At 36.9% G+C, this 14374-nt stretch overlaps 1 protein-coding gene across 1 annotated transcript; it reads left to right on the top strand.

Moving 5' to 3' along the window:
* The first annotated feature begins 4837 nt into the window (after positions 1-4837).
* Positions 4838-13439, top strand: LOC127631039 (membrane-spanning 4-domains subfamily A member 4A-like). The gene is made up of 7 exons (XM_052108987.1): positions 4838-5147; positions 5768-5930; positions 10069-10185; positions 10276-10332; positions 10679-10843; positions 11193-11333; positions 12762-13439. Exons 2-7 carry the CDS (start codon positions 5769-5771, stop codon positions 12768-12770), a joined length of 651 nt encoding a protein of 216 aa, XP_051964947.1. The 5' UTR covers positions 4838-5147; position 5768; the 3' UTR covers positions 12771-13439.
* Positions 13440-14374: the final 935 nt, after the last annotated feature.

Here is a 14374-nt window from a genome sequence, read left to right as displayed (position 1 = left end):
CCTAAGGAAAACGCGGGTCCGCTCGTAAGGGGACCGTATTGCGGAGAATACACACAGGGGGAGTCTGCGTAGGAATCCTCACCCTGTGGAGCACCTATTCCAGTAGAGGGTAGATTTGAGTACCCACAGTGGATTTGGTCACCGAACTGTGGACCCATGAGGGCTAGGGAGGAATCGACCAGGGATTCGAGTTGAGTGGAATCTCCTGGGAAAAAAGACGCACAGTTTTACCTCAAGCGAGGGAAAGGGCACTATATGCAAGCGATTCACCTGGCCAGCCCATCAGCGTGTTACCGAGTTCTACTGGCTCGGACCTGAGAAAACACGGGATGAAACTGACTCAACCCTGAGATTGTAATATCTCGTAAAGGTGTTGGGTGTTGCCCAACCCGCTGCTCTACAAATGTCTGCCAGGGAGGTACCCCTGGCCAGTGCCCACGAGGACGCAACACTCGTGGGCACTGTCGCGAGGAGTACGAGGTCCGAGAACCAGGCCCGGGTGGACCAATATGGAGCCACTAGTGTGACTTGCTCCTCGTCCTCCCTGACCTTGCACAGCACCTGTGCAAGAAGGCTCACTGGGGGAAATGTAGAAGTACGCGTTCTTCAGGTCTACCGCTGCGAACCAATCTAGGTGCCGGACGCATGTTAAGATACACTTTTGCGTGAGCATTTTGAACGGGAGTTTGAGCAGTGCTCAGTTGAAAACTCGCAAGTCCAAGATTGGTCGTAAGCCGCCGCCTTTCTTGGGTACAACGAAGTAAGGGCTGTAGAGACCCTTCTCCATTTCGATTGGGGGGACAGGCCCTATCACGTATTTGCGCAGTTATTTGGCACGTTCGACGTCTACTGCGGAAACGGACGCCCGCGAAGGGGGGGCAGGGGCCTGGCAAACTGAATTGTGTAACCGAGTCGAATGGTCCGGTACACCCAGCGTGACAGGTTGGGCAATGAAAGCCACGGCTCCAAACTCCATGCTGGGGGTACCAAGGGGACGAGTATTTTGGATGTACCCAGCGGGAGCTTCGCAGCAGGGCGAAGCAGGTAGTTTGGCGTCGGGAGGCAAGGGTGCGTCCCGAGGCTTTGGTGCTGAGAACAAACTCAAACCACTTACCTTGCCGGGCGCGGGTTCGTGACTAAGGAGGAGGTCCGGTGCAGGCGTCCTCTAGACTCGTCAGAACCAGCCGGCTGGTGGACAGTCGTGGGGCTGAAGGCAGACTGTGGCCGCGTCCAGCATGCTGGGACTGTTGAGACCTGGCGGCAGAGTGCCGTGAGAACGGCATTTGTGGGCCAGGTGACCCAGAGACAAAAAAGAAAATAGCTCTATTATTGAGAATGTGAGTACCGCAGCCCCTGTTAGGTGCAAATTTTGGAGTGCCTTGGCCTGGTGGTCTTGCAGGAGGGGTCCATGGTGTGCAGGGGGGGAGCGGTCTAGGACCGCTCTACCGCCGAGGGTAGTGATAGCAGAGGAGCGAGGAAGCTTGGCTTACTCAGCTCATCATGCAGGTCTTGGAAGAAAGGAACTGGCGCACATGCCCGTGGAACCAAGCAAGTAGCCGTAAGGGGGAGGGGGACGGGATTTTCCGGTCCAACCTCGCGCTCACGGTACCCGGGGGAAGCATAGCGGACCTCTGTGCATCAGGCTCAGACTGGGCGCACAGACCAGAAGGTGGCGGCGCAGACGAGCCATCAACATCAGACGCCGCTGTAACGCTCTCCGATGCAGCGGTGATTATCGTCATCCAATTCCGGGAGCTCAAGGGACCGGAAGGCCGGCCGCGAAGCGGACCGCACTCATCCTGAGCTCAGATGGGAGCAAGCAAGCGTGCCGGGGAGGCGGAAACAGCCCGTCATTTTCCCCAAATCACCTCCATCGCCCGCGGTGCCTGACTCAATCCCGTAGGAAAGAGGCGAGGCTCGGGGGGCGGCTGAAGTGGCTTTCTCTCATGACAAAAGAAAGCCTGCGACCGGAATGCTGTCATGGCTATGTTCTCGCCCTGAAAACATAGACCATTCATAAAAACGCTGCCTGCGTGTAATCGCAGCCCAGGTACGCCAGGCAGCTTTTATGACCTTCGGAGGTGGGGAGAAATCAACCGCATCCAGAAAGTACACATAGGCGGAAACACGTCTTTAAAAAGACGCGTCCTGAAAAGGACGTTCAACGCCGCTGTGTATTGCTCTTTTAGAGAAAATCACTCTTTTAAACAGGGGCAATTGCACTGCCGTACAAGAAGGAGAAATCGCTGCTGTAATGCGCCATCAATCTAACAGCATGCAGAGCATCAGAGGAATACTGGAACTGGTGTGATCTCACGCGAACAGCATGCACAACCATCGGCTCGAAGAAAATTTCTGAATGAACTCTAGTATTTGCCTCGCCTTTGTACCCGTATGTCCGGGGGCAGGGTATGCAAATACTAGCTGCCAACTTCTCATTGGCCTTTTTTCATAGATCAGAGGTATATTCGGTGCTCAAGAGAGACCCCTAGTGTCGCTTCTCCGACACAACGTGGAGAGAGCGACAGAAGGGGATCTAAGGTTGATGTGATCTGAAGAAAAAAAAGACAAAATACTTGAAATTTGGACAAAACAATATAAATATGTATTGATTAAACTGATTAAATTATAAGAACAGTCATTTTGTCCAACTGAAATACCATAATTGGGATTGTCTTCTCCAGCAGTAGGTTTGATCATGAAAATGTTGAGATTCATCAATGCATCCATAAAACTATTGCAAAAGCCTATATAATTTTTAAGACAAAGCAATAAAAAGCTGTGTAGAAATGTTTATTTTGTGCTCAACAGTATCAATGTAAATAAACAACAAATAGGGTATAACCATGTAAAAAGTGAACACATTTCTATTTCAGACCTAGTTTGTATAGCAATATGAAAATAGAAAAATGAAAACAATGTATGAGGTCATTCAATTAAAAATGCATCACCTCAAAAATATAAACATTCAAACAAATTCAAGGATGGATACATTTAAATGTAAACATTTATTATATACACTGGATTTGTATCACTGGTTGATTCAGTGCAGATATTTCCAGACATGCAATTATTATTCATATACTGCAAGACCACAACTTCATTGTTTAATTACAGGTGCTGGTCATATAATTAGAATATCATTAAAAAGTTGATTTATGTAAATAAATCAACTTTTTTTTAAATCAACTTGGATAATGTATACATTCATTCCACACAGACTGATATATTTCAAGTGTTCATTCCTTTTAATTCTATTTCTGTAGGCTACACATCCATGGGTTAGACTGCTGACTTGACAGCTGTCCAAAAGACGACCATTGACACCTTGCACAAGGAGGGCAAGACACAAAAGGTCATTGCTAAAGAGGCTGGCTGTTCACACAGCTCTGTGTCCAAGCACATTAATAGAGAGGTGAAGGGAAGGAAAAGATGTGGTAGAAAAAAAGTGTACAAGCAATAGGGATAACCGCACCCTGGAGAGGATTGTGAAACAAAACCCATTCAAAAATATGGGGGAGATTCACAAAGAGTGGACTGCAGCTGGAGTCAGTGCTTCAAGAACCACCACGCACAGACGTATGCAAGACATGGGTTTCAGCTGTCACATTCCTTGTGTCAAGCCACTCTTGAACAAGACACAGCGTCAGATGTGTCTCGACTGGACTGCTGCTGAGTGGTCCAAAGTTATGTTCTCTGATGAAAGTAAATTTTGCATTTCCTTTGGAAATCAAGGTCCCAGAGTCTGGAGGAAGAGAGGAGAGGCACAGAATCCATGTTGCTTGAAGTCCAGTGTAACGTTTCCACAGTCAGTGATGGTTTGGGGTGCTATGTCATCTGCTGGTGTTGGTCCAGTGTGTTTTCTGAGGTCCAAGGTCAACGCAGCCGTCTACCAGGAAGTTTTAGAGCACTTCATGCTTCCTGCTGCTGACCAACTTTATGGAGATGCAGATTTCATTTTCCAACAGGACTTGGCACCTGCACACAGTGCCAAAGCTACCAGTACCTGGTTTAAGGACCATGGTATCCCTGTTCTTAATTGGCCAGCAAACTCGCCTGACCTTAACCCTATAGAAAATCTATGGGGTATTGTGAAGAGCAAGATGCGATATGCCAGACCCAACAATGCAGAAGAGCTGAAGGCCACTATCAGAGCAACCTGGGCTCTCATAACACCCGAGCAGTGCCACAGACTGATTGACTCCACGCCGCATTGCTGCAGTAATTCAGGCAAAAGGAGCCCCAACTAAGTATTGAGTGCTGTACATGCTCATACTTTTCATGTTCATACTTTTCAGTTGGCCAGTATTTCAGTAATATTCTAATTTTCGGAGATACTGAATTTGGGATTTTCATTAGTTGTCAGTTTTAATCATCACAATTAAATGAAATAAACATTTGAAATATATCAGTCTGTGTGTAATGAATGAATATAATATCCAAGTTTCACTTTTTGAATGGAATTACTGAAATAAATCAACTTTTTGTTGATATTCAAATTATATGACCAGCACCTGTACATGTGATACATGTATTGGCAGCGTCTGTGCTTACACTAGTTTTGAGAAACTGTGGCAAGCCTTTTGCTTTGGCCGGCACGTTTTGTGTCATCCAGAAACACTATAAACAGTAAATGTTTTTGAGCAGGGTTTTAGAGCAAATATTGTGAGCACATATGAGAAAAAGAAAATTCCATGTACTTATAGATTTGCATCTACGGAATAAAAAGCAACCACATTATGTTCCATGGTAAACCCACTATTGCCTTAGTGTTCTGAAACTAGAACATTCAGCAGTTTATGTCCTGATGAACTGAATGGTTAGGCTTGCTTGTGGTTTCAGAAAAATAAAGACCTGCTAAGTGCAGTCAGAGAGCTTTAAACTTACACAATTGCATGTTAACTAATATTTTATCAGTAAACTTAAACTGTGTAGCTGATGCTTTTTCTTAGTCTCAGTTTAACACAATGAGATAGTCTACACTTTAACACTAGTAAGACACCGGACACATTAGGCTATCACTTAACAAAGATAAACTTCCTGCATAAAGTAGGCACCTCCTTAATAGTTCTTCAGCTTCAGTCCACCTGAGCATACACTATCAGAACATATAAACAACAACCTCAACAAAACACATTTCACTTCAGGTACTTTGTGTATAAATTCACTTCTTCACTTTTGTTTCTTGATATATTCTCTTGATAGATCTTTTCTTGGCAAGTAGTAAGTACATTTCTCTTGAGTGTTGCACTTGGTACACAAAAAAAAACAAAAAATGTAAATTATTATTATGATCTTTTACAAAAGACTGCTGATATTTATACTGTTCACTGTTGTGTCTTGGAACTAAAACTATTTTAAAGCAATAATTTTTCATTTCATTTTTTCACACAACCAAGACTACAAAATACCAACAAAATCAGAAGAATGTAAAGTGATGGTTAAAAGTTTGAGAATAATGTTAAATGTGTGCTATATGCAAGCCTATACGAGCAGATGTATTTTTAGCTGTAGGCTACTATCCTTTGTTGCGGTATAACTTTGCTTTAGTAGGCTAACTATGCCTTGTTTTAAAAAGCATAAGAATATTGTTTTTGCAATAATCATATAATTGTGAACCATTAAAATATTTTGATGTTCTCAAGTAAGGTGTTAATAAATCTCTAGGCATGGCTATATTTAGATGTATATATATATAGCGCAATTGCATTAAAGATTTTGCATTTCTCAGTTTATGGTCACTTCAACTATTTCTAACTTTTCTTAGAATGTCCAGGAAGGTCATAGCAACCGACAACTCTACAGTTGTTATTCGAATAAATCCACAAGTGGGGAGTGTTGTTATTTCTGATGATGGACAAGAAGAAAAAGAACCATATCACAATACAGTTTTTAAAGGATTCCTTAAAATACAACCAAAGGCATTGGGGGTATGTTTTTTTCATAATGTACATGAACATGTGATTTCCATTCAAATCCATTAATTTACTATTATCAGAGGGGTATTTTTAATTTATTAAAGATCTGCAGGAAAATGGAATGCAAATTCAGACGTTCAGTTCATACATGTGCGTTGCCTGTGTGTTTATTTATGTGGCTCTGCAGCATTGTGAGATGAGAAACACACACATTTACAAAGTCATAAACAAGCTACAGAAAATAAAGCACGAGCGTCTCTGTTTTAATGCTGCTGGTTAGCATAAACAAGAAACCAATTTTAAATGTCATGTTTTGGCACACTAATCGGTAACACTTAAATAAAAGGTTACATGGGAACACTTTTACCTACATGGTAGCCTAACACTTTATAATAATGGTCCATCATTAATAGTTAACTATGCAGGAATTAATGCAGGACAAATGAGTAGTACTACATTAACACTTTAGTTACTACTATTAACTAATATGGAAGCACGATTAACCAGTCAGTAAGTAATAGTGAACTGATGACTGAGGTAGTTCACAGTTAGGTAATCAATAATTACTGAATTTGATTTTCCTCATTAAGAACTATTACCTAACTATGGCTAATTTAAAATAACTAATACATAATTACTAATCAAAACATTAACATGTGTCTAAAATGTGAATGATTATGTTTTTATTGTGAACATGATCATCAAATGCGCCTTCAGAGGAGCATGCACCTCACGTGTTCTTTGCGGGAATTCATTTATGATCATAAAAGCTCTCTAAATCATGGCAACAGTGTCTGGTAGAGTAGCATAGTCAGTTTACAGATGTATGTGCCCAACATTTGTATTCCTTGATATATCTCTTCTGTTCATTATAAATTATTAACTTCGGCAGGTTTGATATTTGAGGTCTTTCTTTTAAATAGTTTTAGTAACCTATAAGTAATGAGTCAAGTGTTACCACATAAACATGAAGGAATTACTAATTATTTTAATGTGGGGGTCATGGTAACGCATTATTAATTAAGGAATACACACTTGAATATACACAACTTTTTCGTTTTGTTTTACAAAACAATTTTAAAATATATATTTTTTAATTCATAGATACTGTAGGTTAATCTTACAAGAAGTGCTTAATTTAATTTGAAGTGCATTTTTTCTGAGTAACTTAATGGATTAAATGAAGAATGAGTCTCACATCCATTAGGCTTCTAATCCAGTCAGGGTTGGCCATATGCAATGCTCATGTTGAAACTGAAAGAAGAGTAAATATGGCAAGCCGAATTCACTTTTATTCATTCGCAGGATATGAATTGTAGATATCAACAATTAAGTTAGAATTCTAATGCTTGTTATCAAGAATGTAATTTTCATTAGTGGAAATTCCAATTGTTGATTTCAATAATACATTTACACTAGTAAAAATGTGAAATCTTGATATAAAAAATGACGTCATCACTCACAGAAATCACATTCTTGATATAGAAAATAGGATTTCAACTAGTAAAACACATAATTTTTAATATCTATAATTGATTTTAACTAGTAACGTTTCACACCAATATGTCATGAATTTTTATTCAAAAACGCAAATATTGATATCAAAAATGAGTTTCTTACTAGCTGAAAGTCCAATTTCACATATCAAAAATAATTTTCTTACTAGTAAAAAATATTATTTGTGACATCAACAATGTGATTTCTACTAGTGGAAATGCCCATCTTTTATATCAACAATTGAATTCCAACTAGTTAAAATGCTCATTTTTTATATCAGATATACAGTTTTCACTAGTGACAATTTTAATTTCTGACATAATGTAATAGTTACTAGTAAGAAATAATTTTTAGATACCATTAATTACACTCCAAATTATTGATTTCTGAGATCCATTTGTAGATAACAGAAATCCCAACTGTCGCATGAAATCTTCTTGATATCAGGAATTAATTTATATATTTACTAGTAACAATGTAATTGTTGATATAAAAATATTTTTTTTACTAGTAAGAAATACATACTTGATATCAAGAATTAGCTTTTTAGTGAAAATTGAATTGTCGATATCTTTAATTACCTTTAGTTTTGGCACCCTTTTAACTTTTAATCACATGTAGGATATGAATTGTTGTTTTACTGGTTAAAATGGTCATTTCATATATCATACATTCCTTTTTGGATATTTGCATAATAAGGAGGAGTGCCTTACGTACCATATGACTATTTAAAAAGAAAAGTATGGAACCTCGAAGGGGATACGCAAGGGGAAAAGATAACTTTTTCATCCCCACAATCCGTTTCCTCTGTCGTTTATAAACCATACTTTTATTTTTCATATCAACACCACAAGGTGTATATTATTTTTATATTTAATAACATTGTATGATACGTTCATCTTCAGAGCTGCAGAGCCACAGCAGGCTCAGGACCAATACAGTGTTAGCGCCTTCTATAGTTTGGAGCATAATTTATTTTGTTTGTTTACTTTTTAGATTTCAAATATGCTGTTTTTACATCGATTTTGATTTGATTACTATCTAAAACATTTAATGGTAGCGTTTTCAACACTTTTTAATAAGGGTCCATGTGTTCACATTAGTAAATACAGTAGGTTTCATGAATTAACAAAGAACCTTTATAACAGCATTAATTAATCTCTGTTAATGTTAATGGATAAAACAATGTTCTTTGTTCATTTATATTTAATTAACTAATGTTAACATTTACAACTTCTAATTTTAAAAATATATTATATAATAACATTAACCAAGATTAACAAACGCTGTTACAGTATTGCTCATTGTTCCCCTTCTGTCACTCACTTGACGTTGTGTCGAATGAAGTGACACAAGGCGACTTCCTGAGACGCCAAAGGTACCTCTGAAACTGAGAAGCCCCTGGGCGCTTTGACAGCGCTTTCATTGCCTGAAAGAGTGTTTCTCCTTCTAAAAAGAGTTTATTTCCTCTAAAAGAGTTTGAGTTCCCACTCATAAAAGAGCAATACACAGCAGGCGTTGAACGTCCTTTTCAGGACGCGTCTTTTAAACTTTACACTTTAGAATAATGATCATTAGTAATTCCTTCATACTTATGTGGTAACATTTGACTCATTGCTTATGAGTTAGCAGAATTAGATATGTATATATATATATATATATATATATATATATATATATATATATATATATATATATATATATATATATATATATATATAAGACCTTCAGTTATATCAAACGTGCAAAAGTTAATATTTTTTTAATAAACAGAAGAGATATCCCAAGGAATACACAGGTTGGGCACATATATCTTTATATTTCTGTAAAGTAACCTAACTATGATCATGGCCATAACCACCATAGGCATTGAATGGGGACATGTCCACCCCCCAATATTCACCCAATATTTTTCCATGGCTAATTATTACATTATTACATTTGGTCCCCATCAATCCTGAATAAGTGGTTACATCCTTGACTATGATACTCTACCAGACACTGTAGCCTTGATTTAGCAACCTGTTACATTCATAAATTAATTCCCACAAAGAACCCATGCATGATCTTATTCACAATAAAAACATAATCATTCACATTTTAAACAGTAAAGTTAGGTAATTGTTCTCAACGAGGCAGATATTAGTTAATAGAAGTAATTAAATTGTTAATATAGTACTACTCATTTGTCCTGCATTAATTCCTGCATAGTTACTTATTAATGACGGACCATTATTAAAAAGTGTTACCGGTAACATTAGTTAATGCATGAGGTATCATTAACTAACATAGAGCAATATTTATTAACAGCATTTATTAATCTTTGTTAATGTTAATGACAACACAGTTGATGATAACATGTTGATGATAACACAACTGTTAATTGTTAGTTCATGTTAGTTTATAATGCATTAACTAATGTTAAATAGATTAGTAAATGTTGAAATGAACATTAACCAAAAATAAAAAATGCTGTAAAAGTATTGTTTTATGTTATTCATGTAAACTATTGTGGTTAACTAATGTTAAAAAATAGAACCTTTTCGTAAAGTGTCACCCTACAATCTATAAATAAGATTACATTCCACATCAAGAGCTGCTTTTTTAGTATCCAAATGCTAACTTGAATTTGGCCTGTATCTGTCCTCTATAGATTGTCCAGATAATGATTGGAGTAACAATCTTCTTATTTGGCATTGTACTCAACAACAATACCTATCTTGATAACATATCTGTCAACAGTGGCACAACCCGCTGGACATCCCTCACTGTAAGTGCTAATTAACTTGTTGCTTTATTTTCTTAATAAAAAAAAATCCATTATGAAGTTATGTTTAACAAATTATCTGTTTTTCCACAGTACATCACTGCTGGTTCTCTGTCTGTTTCTGCAGAAAATAAACTTCATTTGTGTCTGGTGTGTACATGCAACTCACAGTTTCTAATCACGTTATTAATGTTCCTTTGTGTGGATATCCCACCCTATTATTCAGGTTACTTACTTTAAAATAAAAATTTTTAAAATAAATGCTTCATGTCCAACTTTATATATATATATATATATATATATATATATATATATATATATATATATATATATATATATATATATATATATGTATATGTATATAAAAAAAGTCTATCTTCTGGCAACAAAACCCCAAGCACAATCTCAACTTTCTTAGCACTATGAGATATTATCATACAATAGTATGTTAATTAATATACGTCTTTATCTCCCTTAAATGCTTTTCTCCTTGTAGGTGAAAGCCTCTCTTGGAATGAATGTGCTCAGTGCCATAACTGCTGGGATAAACATAATTCTGATCTCCATAGATATAACAGCACTGTCTTCAACTAGGCAGCGTTGTGTCGACAATGACAGTACTGCAAATTACTATGACACGTCTGCCTGTATATATTTTGAGGTATTATTCATATTCATATTGATATTATTATTATGTATTATTGTTGTTGTTGTTTATGTTGCTCTTGTTTTAATTAGCATTATACTTTTAGTGCATGGTGCGTGCTATTACTTTTCTAAGTGATCAGATTTAAGACCATATATGGGCAGAAAAATCCCATAGACGTACACTCACTGAGCACTATATTAGGAACACTATGGTCTGATTAGATAATTGCATGAAAAAGTAATTTAGCATATTAGGAATTTCACTATTATTATTTCATTTAAAGATAAAACATTTATGTATTAGGTCAGTTAATGTTTTATGTTTTTTACTTTAATATTTGAGGATGTTAAATCTTTTGTAGACTCTCAGTCATGCAGTCATCGGAACATTTTTGGTCTTCTCCATCCTTCTGCTCATCATCTCTATATGTATCTCAGCATTTGCCTACAAAGCCACCTGCAGCAGTGACTCCAATGAGGACAGTGTTTCACTAAATCATCAGGTAAATTATTTAGTAGGTAGTGTAATTGCAAAAACCATGACAATTAATTGCATTTATATAGCGCTTTTCTAGGCACTCAAAGCGCTTCACATAGTATAGGGGGAATCTCCTCAACCACCACCAGTGTGCAGCATCCACCTGGATGATGCGATGGCAGCCATGGTGCGCCAGAACGCCCACCACACACCAGCTATTGGTGGAGAGGAGAGAGTAGAGTTATGTAGCCAATTCAGGGATGGAGATTAATACGATGCCATGGTAGATAGGGGCCAATGGGGGGTATTTGGCCAGGACACGGGGGTTACACCCCTACTCTTTACGAGAAGTGTCCTGGGATTTTTAATGACCACAGAGAGTCAGGACCTCGGTTTAACATCTCATCCGAAAGATGGTGCCTTTTGATGATGACTATTGAAGATGATGACTATTTTATTCCAACAAGCAATGTTATTTTAACTTAAAGGAATAGTTCACCCAAAAATACAAAATTGCTGATAATTTACTCACCCTCATACCATCCAAGATGTATTTAAGATTTTTTGGATTTCATTTTAGGCCTCCTCCTTTAAACAATGCAAGTGAATGTCCTAAAAATAATCAATCGTTTGTGTTAAGAAGGACATTATATGTTGATTGGAGTTGTGTGGATTATTTTGATGCACCCTAAATATGTATTTTGGACTGTCAAAAAAATAGAGTACATTCACTTGCATTGTTTAAAGGAGGAGGAGGCCTGAAATGAAATACTAAAAATCTTAAATTCTGTTTTGATGAAGAAAGAAACTCAGATAAATCTTGGATGGTCTGAGGGTGAGTAAATTAGCAGCAAATTTTCTTTTTTGGGTGAAGTATTCCTTTAAGCAGACGTTTCTGTTGCAGTCAAGGTTTTTCGAGAAAGAGACCTCTCCACTGAACAAGCCCCAACTTCAAAGATAAAACTTGCAGGATGTAAATGTATGTGGCAACCACTTGCTATTTCAGATAAACTGCCCTTTTGTGGTCTGATAGAAGTAAACTCTGCTGAAGTTGTCAGAAATGTTTTAACCTTAAACTTCTTTAGTAGAGCTCTTTAGTTTTCAAGTCTGTCTTACTGTTGAAATGTAGTTGTGTTATGCAGAACCTGCAACTCCTAATTTTAAAATAAGCAATAATTTTAAATATCACATGCAGAATGAAAAGAGTACAGCAACTACTGCATAATTCAACCAAAACATGCCGTAAACTACAGCCTGTCTACAGCTGGTTCCTCCCAACTTTAATACACATTTAAATTAGGAGGAAAAGGGCTTTTCTTTTAATAATTTGTTAAAGACAATATTTATAAAATGGTCTTCATAGCCAGGGGTTATAATGTTATACAAATAATTAAAATGGTTAATGCTGAGTCTCTTGTAGACTAACTAATGTAAAGTGTCTTACACTCCACAGAGACCCTGAGTCACAGTAAGGAGTTCCTACAGTGCAAAGGTTGCAAAGAATTCATTTCTCATATTGTTACTTATGATTACTCAAGTTGTTTTAGTAATTTTCTTCTAATGTTTTAGTCATCTGAGCAGAAATATGTATCAGTAACAACAGAGAAATAATATTTGTATATGGCCACATGATATTCTTTGTTCAGTCAAGACCTTATGTACCGTATGTATTTTTACTTCTCAAATGTTTGACATGGACCAAAGGTTGTATTCTTTTTTCCAAAGTTTGGAATGAGCTGCATAGCCTGTACTGTATCATGGACTTGTATGTTTAGTCTATAGCGATGATACCACACTGATGCAGAGTAAACCCACATAAACACCAAGCAGTTTTTTGACTCCAGAATGCAATGTCTAATGTTCTGAAGTAAATATGGTAGATATGCAATAATTCTGCTTTTATTGATAGCCAGGCCCTTTTAATTTGATCCTAAAAATAGGTAGACATGCACAGAATTAGTCTGACTGAGCAGGTTTCCTTTAATAGTGTAATAGTATATACATTTTTTGCTACTCTTGTCAAGGCTGTTTAATAAAAAAAAAACATAATCTAATGTATTTGAGAACAGATTTTGATAAAGTAAAACATGTCATGACACATGCTACTGTATATGAATGTGATATGGGGTAAAGGCTATTCTTCTATTAAACATATATGCCCTATGACTGAAGGCATAGTTGATGTAGGTTTAATTATTGAAGGTTTAATTATTTTTCTGTAGTGCTAAAAATTACAATTAAGTAATTATTTATTCACTCCGTGTTGTTATAAACCCATACATCTTTCTTTTTCTGTACACACAGGGAGAAATTTTGAAAAGAAATTGTGCTCAATTATGTAATACGATGGGATTTTATGGTGACCACTGTTCTTTTTGGTATTTTCTGATTTGCAAAATGTTAAAGGCACTTATAATGCTTACTTCAATTATACTTGCCTTACTCAACACTGATTTTTAGAAAGTGAGGGATGAAAAGAAATAATATTTTATGCTGTCTGATCAGCATGATGCAACAAATGCTGTTGACTGATCTTAACCTATATTGAAAGCAGAACATTCCTTGAAGTTGCATTTAACTCTGCATCTATTTTCTGGGTGAGCAATAAAGGAGGAACTAAAATATAATTACTGGTGTGAATGAAAAGTGGGTGGTGATAACCACACAAGTGGTAAGGAATTCTATCTATAGATCTGGCAGTCCACACCGCATTGTATTAATTATATGACTGAATTTTAAATCAAATTAATCGAGGGATATTGGGATGAAAAATTATATATAACCTTTTTTAGGTCAAAGACACATTGGTGGATAGAGAGGGAGCAAGGACCTGTTTTTTTCTGTAAAGAAAGCTTCTTATTTTCTGAAAAGCGTAATACAAATAAAAATGACTTGACAGTTATATATTGTGCAAAATTGAGATTAATTTTTAGCCTTGCCTGTAATAACATACATTTAGAACCATATTAATGTACACTCACTGAGAACTTTACAAAGAACACCTGTACATATGCTTATTCATGCAATTATCTAATCAGCCAATCGTGTGGCAGCAGCGCTGTAGCA

The sequence above is a fragment of the Xyrauchen texanus genome, chromosome 3 (assembly GCF_025860055.1).
Source record: "Xyrauchen texanus isolate HMW12.3.18 chromosome 3, RBS_HiC_50CHRs, whole genome shotgun sequence".
Taxonomy (NCBI): Eukaryota; Metazoa; Chordata; class Actinopteri; order Cypriniformes; family Catostomidae; genus Xyrauchen; species Xyrauchen texanus.
This window is presented reverse-complemented; position numbering and strand designations above follow the sequence as displayed.